The 15269-nt window shown below is 41.3% G+C and overlaps 1 protein-coding gene across 7 annotated transcripts in view; it reads left to right on the top strand.

Moving 5' to 3' along the window:
* The window catches only part of GRIK1 (glutamate ionotropic receptor kainate type subunit 1), a 178038-nt gene that overhangs the window by 147957 nt on the left and 14812 nt on the right, over positions 1-15269 (top strand). For all 7 annotated transcript variants that reach the window (XM_074858159.1, XM_074858160.1, XM_074858156.1 and 4 more), the window contains 3 exons: positions 4563-4681; positions 8815-9032; positions 14280-14505. In XM_074858159.1, coding sequence (XP_074714260.1) covers positions 4563-4681; positions 8815-9032; positions 14280-14505 — 563 coding nt within the window. The remainder of the gene's footprint in view (positions 1-4562; positions 4682-8814; positions 9033-14279; positions 14506-15269) is intronic.

Genomic DNA, 15269 nt, shown 5'->3' with positions numbered 1-15269 from the left:
GACTAGTGGACCACAGTCACATTTCCAGAGGGCCAGCAGAACACTCTATACCCTTAACATTGAACTTTACCTTAAAAACTCTAGACAGCTGATATGGTTTCTCAAACTGGATACAAGGTACTTATCGTGGCCTCAGAGACCACGGACCACAGTCTGGGAGTCAGTTGCTCTAGGGCTTTGAACAAGAGCAAACCAAGCGTGAAAGAAAATGAACTTAGAAACTTGTCAGAGGAAATCGGTCATTTGAGGCATAGTTTTTTCTATACTCCTGAATAAACCTGGACTGTGAACTGGCACAGTTATTGTCCTTTTCTTCAGGTAGTGGCCTTGGAATTTCATTTCCAACTCTGTTTACCTGATCTCATCCTATCCTTCATTTTTTCCTTTTTATAATTTCAAATATAAATATTTTTATTAGTGCTTCACAAAGATTCATATTTAGTGCTTTTTACCGAGGATCCCTAATTAAGCCTTTCCCCACTTCTGTTATGTATTGTTTTGCATATACAACAATATATTCCACGTTAATAAAGTATATGGAAAATAGCCTGAGTAAAGGTTTACACTATGAAATATAAGAGCTGAAGTGACGTATCATTGGAAGTTCACACATTCACATCACAGCAAAAGTAATAGAAGTGCTGCAGTTTTTATTGCAAATTACGGCATTCAACTTTAAGAAGTCAGCAATAATGTATATATTCCAGTGTATGCATACATATACCTCATTCAAAGACCATAAAATAGTTGTAATCTGAATCATTAATTATGATACTATAACACATTGTGCCTGATTTCCACATCTGTGTGAGCCAGGTCAAATTAAGCTCTTGCTGCTTTTTCTCCAGTTCACTGTTTTCTTTTAATCAAAAGACACAGGCCTCCAAAACCTTTACTCACATGAACAGTTCTGCTGAGAGTGACTGGCGTCGGATATACATTTCTCTGTGGTCCACTGAACAACCCTGTTCCAGGTGGACAACCTATGTGGATGCTTTGCTCGTTTGCATGTTTCTATACTGGTACCAAAGTACAGAAATTTTTGGGATTTGCTTTTTCCTTTAAATTACTGAGAATGTAAAGAAGGAGGAGGGAATTAGAGGAAGAGAGGTCATGAGTTAACCTATTAGTTGGCCCAAGGTAAAAGAAAGGGCTTATCCACCCCTGACATCTGTGGGACTCTATACAATTAGTCATGACTTCCCACAGGCTCTTGCAGTGGCTCACTGTACCAGAAATAATAACTCTTACTGTACGCAAATCATGATCTCATTCATGACTACTATTAAATCTGCTCGACTGTGACAGATTGACTTTTCTGCAGTTGTGTGCCAAGACTGAAAATATCCCACAATCCTCTCCACCTCAGCACAGGTGGAAGGGAAATCAAAGACCAAGTTATCCTTGGTGCTTCTGGTTTTTAAAATAACAGCAACAATTTTGCAAGAATAAATAAACATCAGGGTCCTCTGTCTGCTAGCAGAGCTGCCTACATACAGACGTGCAGCCAGGAGCAAACCAAAGGACAGCACAGTGCTCACAAATCATTGGCTGTGAAACCTGTTTGCTTTTCTTTCTTGGCTGTTAAATATTGCTCCAAATCACAGTGTAGCCTTTGGGTAAATCCATAGGTTCACCCTGTGTAACTGCGTTATGCTTTGTTTCTGAAATCTTTTTAAAAAGCAGTAGTTCCAGGAGCAACATAACTAATGAACCCTGATTTCCCTACAGATTTGTGTCTCGTGGTGGATTGTGATCACCAGCTGAAGTTTGTTTGTCTGTCTGTTTGCTTTCCCTGCAGCTGAAGGATTTATAGGCGATCTCTCCCATGTGGATTAACTGATACGTAACAAGTTGTGAGCTCACCCTGCAGCTTCTTTCCTAGTGGGGCTACTACCACAATGTTTCACAACACTTGCAGGAGCATAGTAACCTCTAAGGCCTCTACCTATTTGTCAAATGTGGCTAAAATTAGCTAAAAGGCTTACATATCATTAGAGGTATAGACCCCCCCACATTCATAACACACAGCACAAAGCCCAACTTGTAACAACTTAAATAAATCAAGTTTGGATATCGTTCTCATAACCCACCTATTTTAGGAAAAGAGGAAGAGAGTGTACTAGTTCAGCAAAACAGTTAGCAATTTTCTGAATGTTTAATTTTTTTCTGACATAAATGCTTTTTTTGAACTGATGCCTAAAAGCAGTACCTAATTAGATCGTAACTACATAGGCTAAAGAAGTACACAAAATTGTGTTCACATGTCATCTTAATTTACTTTAGACTTTATAAATTTTAATCTACTCCAGGAAGCTAAGCTATTCTTATAGCCTACATCTAGACCTGTTCACATCCCCAGATACATCAAGATTTCTGTAAGATTTGCCATGTGTTTCAGCAAATATTGGTTAGATTGGTTTTAAGAACCTCGGGAAGCATTCCCTTTTAACACTGCCACAATAAATTAAATGGTTAACAGTATTTTGACATCAGTTCATGGAAGACAAATACTTGGGAATCATTTTCATAGACTGGGATAATCTTCCTGTTATTTCTTCAGGCTTTTCAGCAGCTGAATAATTTCTCATTTGTCTTTGAGCCTTACGTAGCCCCATCATTGATTTTTAAACTTCAAACACTGCAAAGGGTTACAGACTGACAAAGCACTTTTCCTAAGTATGCTGGCAGTGAATGAACAAGGTGTTTTCTGCCAAAATTTCCCTTTACTGCTAATACCATAGCAGCTGTGCTGTTGATGTCAATGATGGTAGAGCTAGGTAGCTGAGGTAACCACCAGTGGTGAATAATGTCACACAGAGACTATATAAAAAGGTGCTTAGTTGAGCTTGAGCATCTCATCTTTATCAGAAACTTCAGCATAGCTGCTGCTGAAGGCCTGAAGAAGGGGAAAATGTCCAGGAAAACAGAAGGCCTGAGCAGTGAAATAGAGCTGAATTGTAAGCCAGCCTCTTCTTAGAGCTCAGCACAGCAATAGAAACACAAGAAGAAAATCAGCTTTTGTTTCAAGGTGAAAAAGAAATATATGTCCTAGTACCACATTAAAATATATACCCAGAGCTATAAAAATCTTTCTGGTCTGGCAGAAAGAGTTTTGCTGCAAGAATTTCATTGCCACTTTCTAGCAATGGCTGTTTTCCTCTTTTGGTGGTGGAGACATTTGTTTCCAAACTACTGGATGTGGTTGTTGCCTGAAACAATGCAAGATCCCAGCCTTGGGCTTCCCAGTCAGGTCAGGCAGAGTTACTAGTACATCCTCTTACTTTCCTGTGTTAACACTGTGGGACCCTCTGGGGAACACTCAGCATGGGACCTCTTCACTTCTATGGTGGTTGGCAGCTCAGGCAACCTACAGGTCCTGATTCTGGGTCTCTTGTTAAGGATGTGTTTCCCCACATGTGCACGAACTGAATTGGGAACCATTTTGTTACTACATAACAGTTGCTTCCATTATTCTAGCACAAATTTAAAACATATAACTTGGTGACTGCTTTTCTTTTAACTGGTGTATGCAGAACTGTTGTATCTTGAACCTGAAAGCTGCGTCTTTTGTTAGGATTTTTAATACTATTTTACTAGCAATGGTAATATTCTGCGGCTAATAGCATCCTAAGCTACATACAGTTTCAATTAGTGGGTTCATTATTATCAGAGTTCATTACTTCATCTAAGCAAGGCACTCTGCTTGCAACCGTGCATAAATTCAATGCTTAATTATATTGTTGAAACTGTAATTAAAATGTATTGGCATGACATTGTCAATTAAAGCTATATTCATAAACTTCATGAGAAAGTATGCAGCAAGCCACGCAGCAGCGGGAAGCAACAGCAGGCAAGGTACCTTGGGGAGAAACGGTCCTTAATGTAGCTCTGGCAAGTGTTGTGCAGAGCAGAAGGGGCACAGTTTGCAGGACGGTGCATGGGGAATAGAGCAGAGTTCTTCTGTTAAAGGCAATTCTCTGTATAATTCTCTCCCAGCAATGCCGACAATGTGGCCCTATGGCTTTCTGGCACTGCAATTGCTCCCAAACGCCTTCAAATGATCGGCAGCTTTGTTTCCGCTGCCACGGCAACCTCATGCAGGAAGAGCATGTTCAGCATCCAGCATCTCAACTACAGACAGCTAACGATGCTGCTGCTCCTTCATTATTTTCTAAAGGCTTTACCAAGGAGCAGCTACGTGACTTTCAGTTCTCCCCACACCCCTGCAAATGTCTGTCTGTCTGTCAGCAGTGCGGGCAGGGAAGCTGTGGGGTATTGCAGCAGCCTCACCCCCGAGGGCTCTAACCCGAGAGCGGGAAGAGTAAGGGAGTAGCCCTGTGCTAGATCCAGGACTGTGAAAACGGCTCCTGGCATTGCAGCGCTGCTCCACAGCTTGTGCGAGGCAGCTGCGAGACGTCCCGTGGACAGCCTTTCAGCTGAGGTTTTCTTTTTCTTGTTTCCTTCATTAACCTCCTCACTTTGTGCGTTGTTCAGCAGGTTTGCTGCCGCTGTGTGTACTCTATTTGATGTTTACAGATTGTTTCTGTTAACTGCCACAGGTTTACACCATATGAATGGTATAACCCCCACCCGTGCAACCCAGACTCAGATGTGGTGGAAAACAATTTTACTTTACTAAATAGTTTCTGGTTTGGAGTTGGAGCTCTCATGCAGCAAGGTACACCGGTTACACTTCGTTATCGCACACGTCCCACAGTCTGCTCAAGGGCTTCTGTGCTGGTAAACTCCACCGTCTGTAAATACAACATATACTGTAAAACCTGATCTCAGACACTAAGCAATAGAAGAAAGGAAGAAAACAACGTGCTGCTGCAAGCAGGAGCAGGCAGAGGAGGGGAACCTGTGAAACCCAGAATAGGGCTGCAGCAGGAGGAAGGAGGGAAAGCATCTGAGGGAAAGGGAAGCGGACAGGGTCACACGGGAGCTTCTGGAGCTGAAATGTAAAATAGTCGCAAGAAAGATATGAAGTGTTTCATGCTGAAGTTGAGTTTATTGGTATAAGAGGTTTGGCAACAGAAAAATGTTGGGCTCCATCCCGACAGAAACAGTAACAGCCTTAGCTACCCTAGAAAAACGGTTATAACTGCCAAACAAAAAAGATGCTCTTTCTTCAGAAGGGTTGTTAAGTTTGTTGGCACTTGTCAAACATTTTGTTTAAAACCAAAACAAAACCTTTTTTTTATGGCTTTTCTGCAGGTATGAGTCCCATCCTTCTGTAAATGCATCCAACCCTAGAAGCATTAACTTAACCCAGTCACAAGTCCCTGTTGCTGATGATTTTGGAAACAGCTGACATTTTTACTCAGTTGACAAGGAAGGGCAGTGAAGCTTACTCCATATGGGAAGTCAAACAGATATGTGTACTAAACACATTTGTTTATGGTGTGTATGTTCTAAGGTTTCCAGTTAAATCACTATTCACCAAAACTGGGGTCCACTGAAAAGAACGAAAATATTTTCTGACAAACATTTCAAGTTGAATCAAAGATGAACAAAAAAAACCCCACCCCACAACAACAAACAAAAGGCAATCCAGAGGAAAGCCCAGCACTACCATGGTATTAAATTCCTAAACATTTAAGTAAGGAATATAAAACCATCTCTGCATTCATCCAGGTACAGTTTATTCTTCCCTCTTTAACAGACATGAGTAGCAGTAAAAAAAACATAAGAAGGATTTTTTCCTAGATATGATAGAGAATAAAGTTTGTATTGTACCTAAGATGCACTTGCTTTTATTGGTGCACTAATGTACTGACAGGATATAGAGCTTTCTCATAGAAATTACTTTGAAGGAGGTTGGCTGAAGGAAGAGCTGTTCTGTTTTGCTTTTTTGATTTGTTTTCCTTCCAATTTATCAGTAAAACACAGGTTGAGGTTTTACAGTATCAGGCAGGTGTGTGTATATAACTGTGACTGCCCTGTGTGTGAAAGTGCCCCAGGATTTTGTGTTTTGATGTACTGCCTTTTTTGGAGTTTACCATCATCCACAGCAAACTGTGGGATGCAGTGTCTGCTCGTTACCACTACCTTGGGTACATGACAGTCAGCCCCAACCAGACTCTGCTTGTCTTTCAAGAAGATTAAAAACAAAACGAAAGAAAGAGAGAAAGAAAGAAAGAAAAAGAAAGAACATTTGTAAGGCTACACAAATGTTTCCATGTACAAACTTGTGGTGCGTGTGATTGTAAGTGCATCATCATTAATGTGAAGAGTTTAAACATGATATGAATGGTTGTGAAACTCTGCATCTAGTGTTACACTCTTTCTTGTTGGCAGCAGCTGCTTGTTATGCTTGATTGGAAGCCACTTGTTATTAAATTTTAAAATGTGATGATCAGACTTTCTCTTTTCTACAGAGCGTGAGCAAAGTCTGGATCAGGATTGGCTGTCATGTCTGCCATAAAAAGGCACTAGAGAGACTTCAGCAAGTATTGTCTCTGACCCCGAGTCTGCTAGCAACGTTTTTATTTAGACGTTACTTCCCCTGCTTTTCCCCTGAAAGTCTCAGATGTGTTATGCATACTCTGAAAGCATCCAAACCGGGCACATTTCATCCAATTCATTCAGAGAAGCTATCACTTTCAGAAAGGAAAGCTATCCATCAGAGCCCCAGTTCAGCCCGGCGATGGGTCAGACCAGGAATATCTGGTTAAGGAGAGTGTGTAGGGAGAAGCCGGTGAGCGTGGAGTGTATATCAATCCTTTTTGCTGGAATCAAGGCCCTCAAAAAGGTGAACATTGAAATGATCATGGGAGTGATCAAAAGAGACTCTGGGCCCGCTTGGTTCAGCTGGGAGCAGAGTGTGCTCACAAAAGCGAAACAGTAGCTCACTGCATAATTAATAGACTGTGGCGTTTTGAGTTTAATTGAACTGAATGCATTCTGCTGCTTTTTCACAAACAACTTTTTGCTAGAGGAAATCACAGGAGGTTTGGTATCTCAGCCCACAAATTCAGCACACAGGGCTCCTCCGACTACTGTCTTGTGCTGCTGTAAGGCTGCACTGGCAGATTTCATGGTTGCTTATTAAGATATCTGCAAGGTATCTGGCTATTATGCATTACCGGGATGTATATGTCAGAGCTAGGTTATTGCATCCAAGTGTAGAAATTATATTTGTATAGCTGTCTAATCTTAAAAGAAATAATACCTCCAGGATGACCTGAATCAGCACTCCTAGAAGCCAGCTTTTGCAGGTCAACCCCAGCTTAGAAATAAACCCACACATTTCCTGAGAGCAACAATGCAAGACAGAAAAAGATTTCATTGTATATAAAAAAAAATCTAATCTGAAAAGCAAGAAAGTACAACAGACCCCAAACATAAACCCAGATAGAGCTACAGCTCTTGAAACAAGTACATTTGGACTCAAAAATTTCACGAGAGTTTTTGCTTTTAGACTGTTGGCTTAATTTGAAATCCATGCAGCACCAGGGCTTCACAGGGCTGCACAGGAAGAGCATCTGCTCTCACAGTTTGGCAATTCTGTCAACCTACTCAAACCCTTGGGCTATGCTTAGCTTTGACCTTTAAGAGACATGTCTATATGTTTACAAAGCTAAGTTAAATCTGTTTGCTAGTTGTTTGGAAAGTTTTTACCCTTTCAGTCTTTGCCCCAAAAGTCACATTCAGAGTTTTTGAAAAGTCTGAAAATATTCTCTGTAACATGTTTAAATTTCTTAGAGAAATCATTAAATAACTGGGGAGAGATAATATGTCAATACGCTTTTCCAGTAATAGAAATATGTTTGTCACATCAAAAACTTTACGTGCTGAGATCTCCAATTACAGGCACTTAAGTACCTTCTTAAGTCCATCCTTCATCAACAAAATAATTATGTAAAAGCTTAACTTTGAATCAGAAGTATTCAAGTGGCTGTCTAAGTGCTTTGCTGAACCAGATCCTTGAATCCCACATAATGAGCTAAGTTCAGTGGGGACACCTCTAGAAAAAACAGCACAGAACTTGCATCAGAATGCTTAGAAATCGAAGTACCTGTGTAGCTTAAATAGTTTGAGCTGTTTAGAAGCTGTTTCAGTGCACTTAACACCCACACGTGCTATTCTGTGGGGTTTTATGACAATGGCAGATCACTTTGGTATTTGTTGGTGTGTCATGCAGGCAGATCTGCTGAAACGCTTTCATCCATAATGAGTGTTAAATACACTGTCCAAAACTTCACATTGCCCTGTAGATCCAAAGGATACATCCATTCACCCTCTGAATTTTTGAATGTAAACCACATGTTTGCAATAAGACGTGTTCTGGGTTTTGAGCTCAGGTTCACACAGGCCAATGAGTTCACTGGAACCACATTGATCACCCTGTTTCTGCTTAGGTATGTCGTTAGGATACTGCACAGGGCAGATTTCTCTTGTAAGCTACTCCTGCCGGGTAGCTTGTAAGCAGAATAGCATTCTGCTAATGACCTCCAGTTAAAAAATTGATTACTGTATACTGGCAAAAAGGGATTCAGAAAATAGACAAAAATATTAGTATAGCTTGCTGGGGATGTAAGAGGTTAATATCACAATGAGCGTTAGCTCAGAGATGTAATGGGACTCAGACCCAAGGATAATTCCATTTGTCATGTATCATGGCATACATCCCCTTCACAGTGTGTTACCATTATAAATGTTAGCTGTGCATCTGTGAGATTATTGTTTAAATCATTTTATCATACTACAGCTCATAAAAACATTCTGTGTCTAAAAGCAGTCTGTGGTATCAGGAAAGGCATCTTTCAGCATCATTTTAATATGATTGTTTTGATGATATTGTAACAGGATCAGAGCTGATGCCCAAAGCTCTTTCTACCAGAATAGTTGGAGGAATATGGTGGTTTTTCACCTTAATCATAATTTCATCCTATACTGCCAACCTGGCTGCCTTCCTGACCGTGGAGAGGATGGAATCCCCCATTGATTCAGCAGATGATTTGGCAAAGCAAACCAGGATAGAGTACGGGGCTGTTAGAGATGGATCCACAATGACCTTCTTCAAGGTAAGATGGCATCAGCCAGCTCTGTATGGTTGGACCAACTCATGGCCCTCCAGTGATAAATAGTGAGGCAGAATCAAAACATTTGAAAGGGTTAGCATAATAGGTAAATACATCATTTGCTCAAATCCATAGAGGATCCTTCAGCACTATTAATGTAAAAGATGGGACATTTTCCCGCAAGACATATCGAGAAACAATCTGATGCTGTAGTACTGTGAGGGACAAACCCGTGCCTTTGATGGGAGGATCTGAAAGGAACCAGGGCATGGACCTGAGGTCATTCCCCTCCAGGTTACTTCTCAGGGTGGGATCTCAACTTCTTCCAGCCACTTGGCTAAGATCACTTTTGGAGGTCACGTTTGCACTGCAATAATACTGCAGGCAGTCAAAATGCAAGTTTGTTTGTCCCTTTTTTAAAATGGTCCATGGCCAATATTACAGACTATTAATATACAGGCTACATACACACATGAACACATCTGTAAGTAAAAGATCATTTTCTGTGGCTAATTGCTTTGTAGATAACAGCATTATTTTTTTTTTCACTACTGGTATTAATTACTTACAAAATGGGTTAATCTCATAAAATGTCAATGTAAAAGCCAACAAGCTATAAATATAGGATATACGCACAAAAATCCTATGACAATTAGAATTAATTAGCAGCTTCATCGGTAGTCTCAGCAGGGAAGTTAAGCACTGAAGGAACCAGTGTCATGCTTTTCACTGTAGCATCTAAGAATGGTGTTTATAGATAGTCAAATATGCAGTGCCTTTGAAGAGGATGAGACACTGTGGGGAAGTAGGATGTGGGGCAAAATAACACTCGTGCTACGCACGAGCCCTCTTGCCTCCTGCTCCAGCCCAAGCCCCTTGCCTGGTGTTAACCACAAGCCCTTATGCCAGGCAAAATGCTTACACACAAAAAGGATCTTGGCTAAAGTATTTGGGTTATCTCTTAAAACAAATAATGCTCATCAAGGATGTTTCAATCGTGCAATAGATCTGATGGTAGGCTAACCCTGCTGGAGCTGTCAGGGGTGAACTGCCCTTGTAATGGCTCTCCTGTGGCCAAATAGAAATGTTTCCATGCTGAAAGAAATGCACAAACTACAGTATTTTTCCCAGTCTTGTTATAGTCAGTTCTTGACATGATGAGCTGACATTTCCATTATGATATACTGGGAAACCCGTATGGAGATATTCCTGGAAACTGTGTAAGGCAAGTACCAGACTCTCATCAGGAATATAAGGCAGGAGGAAGCAGCTGTGCTGCCTTCTGAAGGACTCTGGGAAAATCCCTTGGTCTAAGCGCTCTTCACTGCCCAAAGACAGTCACTGCCATTGCTATTCTGAAGTCAAATTCAGCATCAGAGAGAAAACTTCAAAACCTGTTTATTCCATGTTTTTTTAAGAGGAAATAGCTTTTGAATTTCAATATGAGAAGTTCAGAACAAATTTCTAGAGCTGTTTTCAGCTTTACACTGTGTTTTTTGCACCATTAATCCCTGAGGTTAAAATTTGTAGGCTTAAAAGAATGTAGGCCTTAAAAAAAAAATCCAGACAAGGTGATTAAATATTTATATGCTATACATGAGCTTACTTGTGCCTGAAATACACATTTACACAAGCACCAATGAAAGGACATTAGTTTTTGTACAGAATGGAGATGGATTCTCCAGCAGAGTAAAGGTGACATAGTGAAAGATACATGAAAAATACCATTTATCACACTTGTAAATCAGTGACACACACAGTGTTATATAAAAGGTGTTATTTTTATTACAGAAACCCTTCAAGATGCTCACAAGATTAGATTCCTTTATGCTGTCCAAAACCTAAAAAAAAGTCACAGAGTAGGTCTCCGTACAATAAATACGATAGATACTTATGTATGCAAAAGGAAGACTCTGTGCTCTGTGAGGGCATGACTTTGCCTCTCTTGGACTGCTAAATACTGCATGTACTTCCTGAGCTAAGTAAGCACACGTGCACACACATGCACACACACACACACACACACACACACATACACCCACCCACCCACCCACCCACCAGTGAGACACCTGGGAATTAAGAGAAGGCAGGAGTAAGGGTTTCTGGGCAGCAGTTCCTCCCATTCCCGTGCTGTACATGCATTACAGTATAGTTTAAGAAAAAGCACCTTTGCCACAATGGTTCTAGAGAAGACACCTGAAATAACTCTGCCTCTTTCTGGGGAGCTGTGAAGTCCTGACCTGGCCTGGACAGTTTCCCCTGGGCTGCCCAGTGCCATGACAGACTCTGGGAGCACCCCAGTGCCCAGGGGTACCCCCTGGCAGACATGCCCCTGTGATTTGAGGGCTGGAGATGTTGAGCTGTGGTGAAAGGTGCTTTTCACGATGGGTAGCCTGTGCTGCAGAAGCAGTCCTGCCACCTGGGAGTGCTGATGCGATGGGGACAGGGAAAGGGAAAGGAGGAATCAGCACAACCAGGTGCAACAGCAGTAAAAATGTCCTGCAGCAGTGTAGTGCAGGGCTGAGTTACACTGAAGAAGGGTCATTATTTCAAGTGCTTCCTGTGTTGCAAGATTTGATTTATGAGGGCTATGCCCAGTACTTAAACCAAGAAATGCCAAGAGAAACAGCAAACTCTTTCAGACCAACAGTTTTTTTAAAGCAAAACTGTGATAGTCAGGGTGATCCTTGCTATGGAGGAGAGAGGAACAAGAGAGTGCCTGTCATGTAGGACACAAGATGCAAAGACCAGATGAGTGTGATTTTCAGGACTGTAAGAGACACACGCAGTAAAAGGATTTCTGAAGACATTAAGTGCAGAAAGAGATCCCGGAACAAAACAGACTCTGAAGAACTTTGGTTTAGGACTTTGTGCTTAAAGTGGCAGCAGGAACTCCCTGAAAGATGATTATTACACGATGTACCTACTGGATGGGATGCAGGTTGGGAACCATATGAGAAAAGCAAGGTACTTCCACTGCTTTTCTGAAAAAAACATTTGCATTTATTCAAACTTACATAGCTTTTTATTTAGCTTAATGCATATATAACAGCTGTGTTCTTCTACTAATTTTGAATACCTTACTCTAGTATCCCTGATGTAATAGTGTCCCAGAAAAACTATTGCTAAAGAGGAAATGTTTTCAAGAAAGTTTCTGCAGTGACCGTACTTTCTAGCCAGGTAATGGGGGGAATGAAAACAAAAGCAATTGAAGTTATTTGTGGGAAAAAATGAAGTTCTGACTTTGGAGGAACCTCAGAGTCAGCCTCCTCACTGACCAGATCTGGCCATACTAGATCTGGCCATACCAGATGAAAATACCCAGGAAACAGGGCCTGGACAGTTAAGGAGTCTCCAGCAAGGGGATGGACTTCTAGGCAGGTGAGCCAGGAGGATCTCAGGCAGCATTCACCATCTGTGTGCATGTCCAAATTTGGGAAAAGTCCAACTGAAGGCAAGATGTTTCACATCCACAAATCTTGACAAACACATATTTCTCCAGACTGCAGTCCTGCTCTGTTTCCAACATATCTATAAATCGTCCATTGCTTTCTTGCCCCTCTGTGATAATAGATCTTAATCTCATGTTGCAACTCTTGCCAGCTCCTACCTTCTGATGTGCAGATGCGTTTCCACTGAAATCAGTGAGAATTCAAAAGCCAGAATTTGGCATATGATCTATCCCCCCCAAAAATGGGAGTTGGCAAGTTGAGAAGCTAAAATCTTTCTTTCAAACTCATCTGAATAAGGAATACATCTTTCTAGTAAATTCAATATCTGACTAAATTACTGCTCAGATTTATCAATTTCAAAAAATACTCCCAACTGAACAGTAAAAATGGTTTCTACTAGTAAAGAGCCACTTAATCATCTTCAAAGTTTAGTGGTATCCTGTGGCTTACCAAACTTAGGTGGAATTAGGTGACATTCACAGCTATTGAATTTACAGGTGAAGCATATTGACATTTAAAACTCAAAGAACCAGAAAATCAACTTCTCACAGGAATCCCCCAGATACTGATGTTTAATAAACACATATGGTCTTCACACAATGAGACTAAAATCAGCTATGATGCCTATAAACCAAAGATAGGGCCCATGAAGAAAGTGAGGATATACTACCCTAGAACTGGGGAAACGTAAATGTATGGAGAACTTTCAATTCATATTTACATTAAAAAGTTGGTTTGTGTGTGTCTGGTTCATGCTAGGCTTCAGCACAGAGTATTTTGGCAATGGTTGGCTTTGCCATCTTGAGACAAAATTATTTGTATGACAGTTTCTAATGGTCCATGTATCTGTATGTCTACCTTGATATTTAATCCAGAAGTGGCATTATGTGCTCAGTGTTGTTTGAGAACATACAAGGAAGAAAGATGCTTAACTGTGTTTGTAATATTCAAGTGCTTGAAGGTTTTTTGGTTTGTAGGTAGCACATTGTGAGGGTAGCAGGCACAGGGCTCCAGCACATTCCTGAGCAGGTTGTTTTTCTTTCTATATTGTCCAACAAAGACAGAAGTGTGAACAAGGGGGCACTGACACTGTCTTTTCCTACAGGGTGCCTGGGTCCCTCACAGCTCCCACAGCATGGGGAAAGGAGTGGGGAGGAAGGGATGTTCAACACTGTACAGAGGTAGCTGGGGCTTCTGGCATCCCTCTTCCCTGTGCAGCCGGGCATTGACACAGGACATGTATACACTCCTCCTGGCAAACTCCCCCTTAACTTCACTGGGAGAAGGATAAAGTCCTTAAGTCTGATTGCAATGAAAGCAGAAGTTTGCTTAGAAGCTGCTTTGGGTTTGTTTCTCAAGCCTTATCCTTGAATTACATGACTTCTAGGCAAGTGATATCAATACAAAAGGGCCAGTACTTTATTCATCATCAGGCTTTTGGAGTAGTGTGTTTGCCCTGATAGGCAGAAGCACTGCTTCTGAGTGAAGCAGTATCCAGCTGCACTATTTAACTGGGTACTGTGCTGTAATCCATGTAACAGCATTAGCCCAGAAAACTTCCAAGCACTTCACAGTCGTGCCAGTAATGAAGTGCCTGGCACTGCAAAGGAATGAAAAAAGAGATTCCTCAGCATAAAGCACAGTAAGAGAGAAAGGCTGCTGGAAGGAAAACCCTGTTACCAATTCTCTTTCATTCAGGATGTGCTATTGGCATAGGTCACAACAAAAGGCTGAGGAATATTTTACAAGTGTAATTTGGGTGCTGGAATGATTCTGTGCCCTCATTTTCCCTCCTTAGAAATCCAAAATATCAACATATGAGAAGATGTGGGCATTCATGAACAACAGGCAGCAGACCGCGCTGGTGAAGAACAACGATGAGGGCATCCAGCGTGTGCTCACAACGGACTACGCACTGTTAATGGAGTCAACCAGCATAGAGTACGTGACTCAGAGAAACTGCAATCTCACCCAGATCGGGGGGCTTATTGACTCAAAAGGCTACGGCGTGGGAACCCCTATTGGTAAGATGCTTTCCAGCACAGGTGTTGTGAAGTACACCCAGCAATGTCCCCTGCAGAAGTTCAGATGGCCATCTGAATCATGTCCTAGTCTTCTAGAAAACTTTCTCATCAAAACAGACCCTAGGAGACTCCTTTTAGGCAAAACATCTACTCTTGCCCTGCTTATTTGCAAGCAGTCTCTGCAAGCAAGAGGGAATATAGCAGTGCAGGCTACATCTGTGGAACTAGGTCGAGTGACCTGCTTGCCTTCTGGAGCATCCTATTCGTAGCAAACTGGGTAGCACCTCTGTGCTGCTCAAGGTGCAAGTCACTCTTTTGAAATTCCATTTAGCTTGAGAGATCAGGTAGTGCCTCTAGGAAAATGGAAATGGGCAGAATAAATGTTATGTCCAACTTATGCATCCCAAAGAAAGCTGCATGAAAGGAGATTAATTTCTGATCTATTTCATGACCTCAGAGCAATACATAAGAACAGCGAGAAGCAGTTACAAGGTTCTGCATCAAGGATTTCAGTGTTTTGAGCTAAGCAGACTCTTAAGACTCCCAGTCTCTGCAAACTCTCCTGTAGACCTTTTTTAGCATATCCGGTGTCCTTTCCAAGATTTTCTAATTGTAGAAAATTAGAAATCATGTCAGGTTTTTGCGCTGTATTCTTGTGAATAATCAACACTGGGCAGCCAGATCTTTTTCCTGTATAATATACCTCTCCATACTGCTCACATATGCATTTACCATGCCACAGTCAGTTAATAGCTATGCAATTT

Source organism: Strix uralensis, chromosome 2 (genome assembly GCF_047716275.1).
Source record: "Strix uralensis isolate ZFMK-TIS-50842 chromosome 2, bStrUra1, whole genome shotgun sequence".
Lineage (NCBI taxonomy): Eukaryota > Metazoa > Chordata > Aves > Strigiformes > Strigidae > Strix > Strix uralensis.
This window is presented reverse-complemented; position numbering and strand designations above follow the sequence as displayed.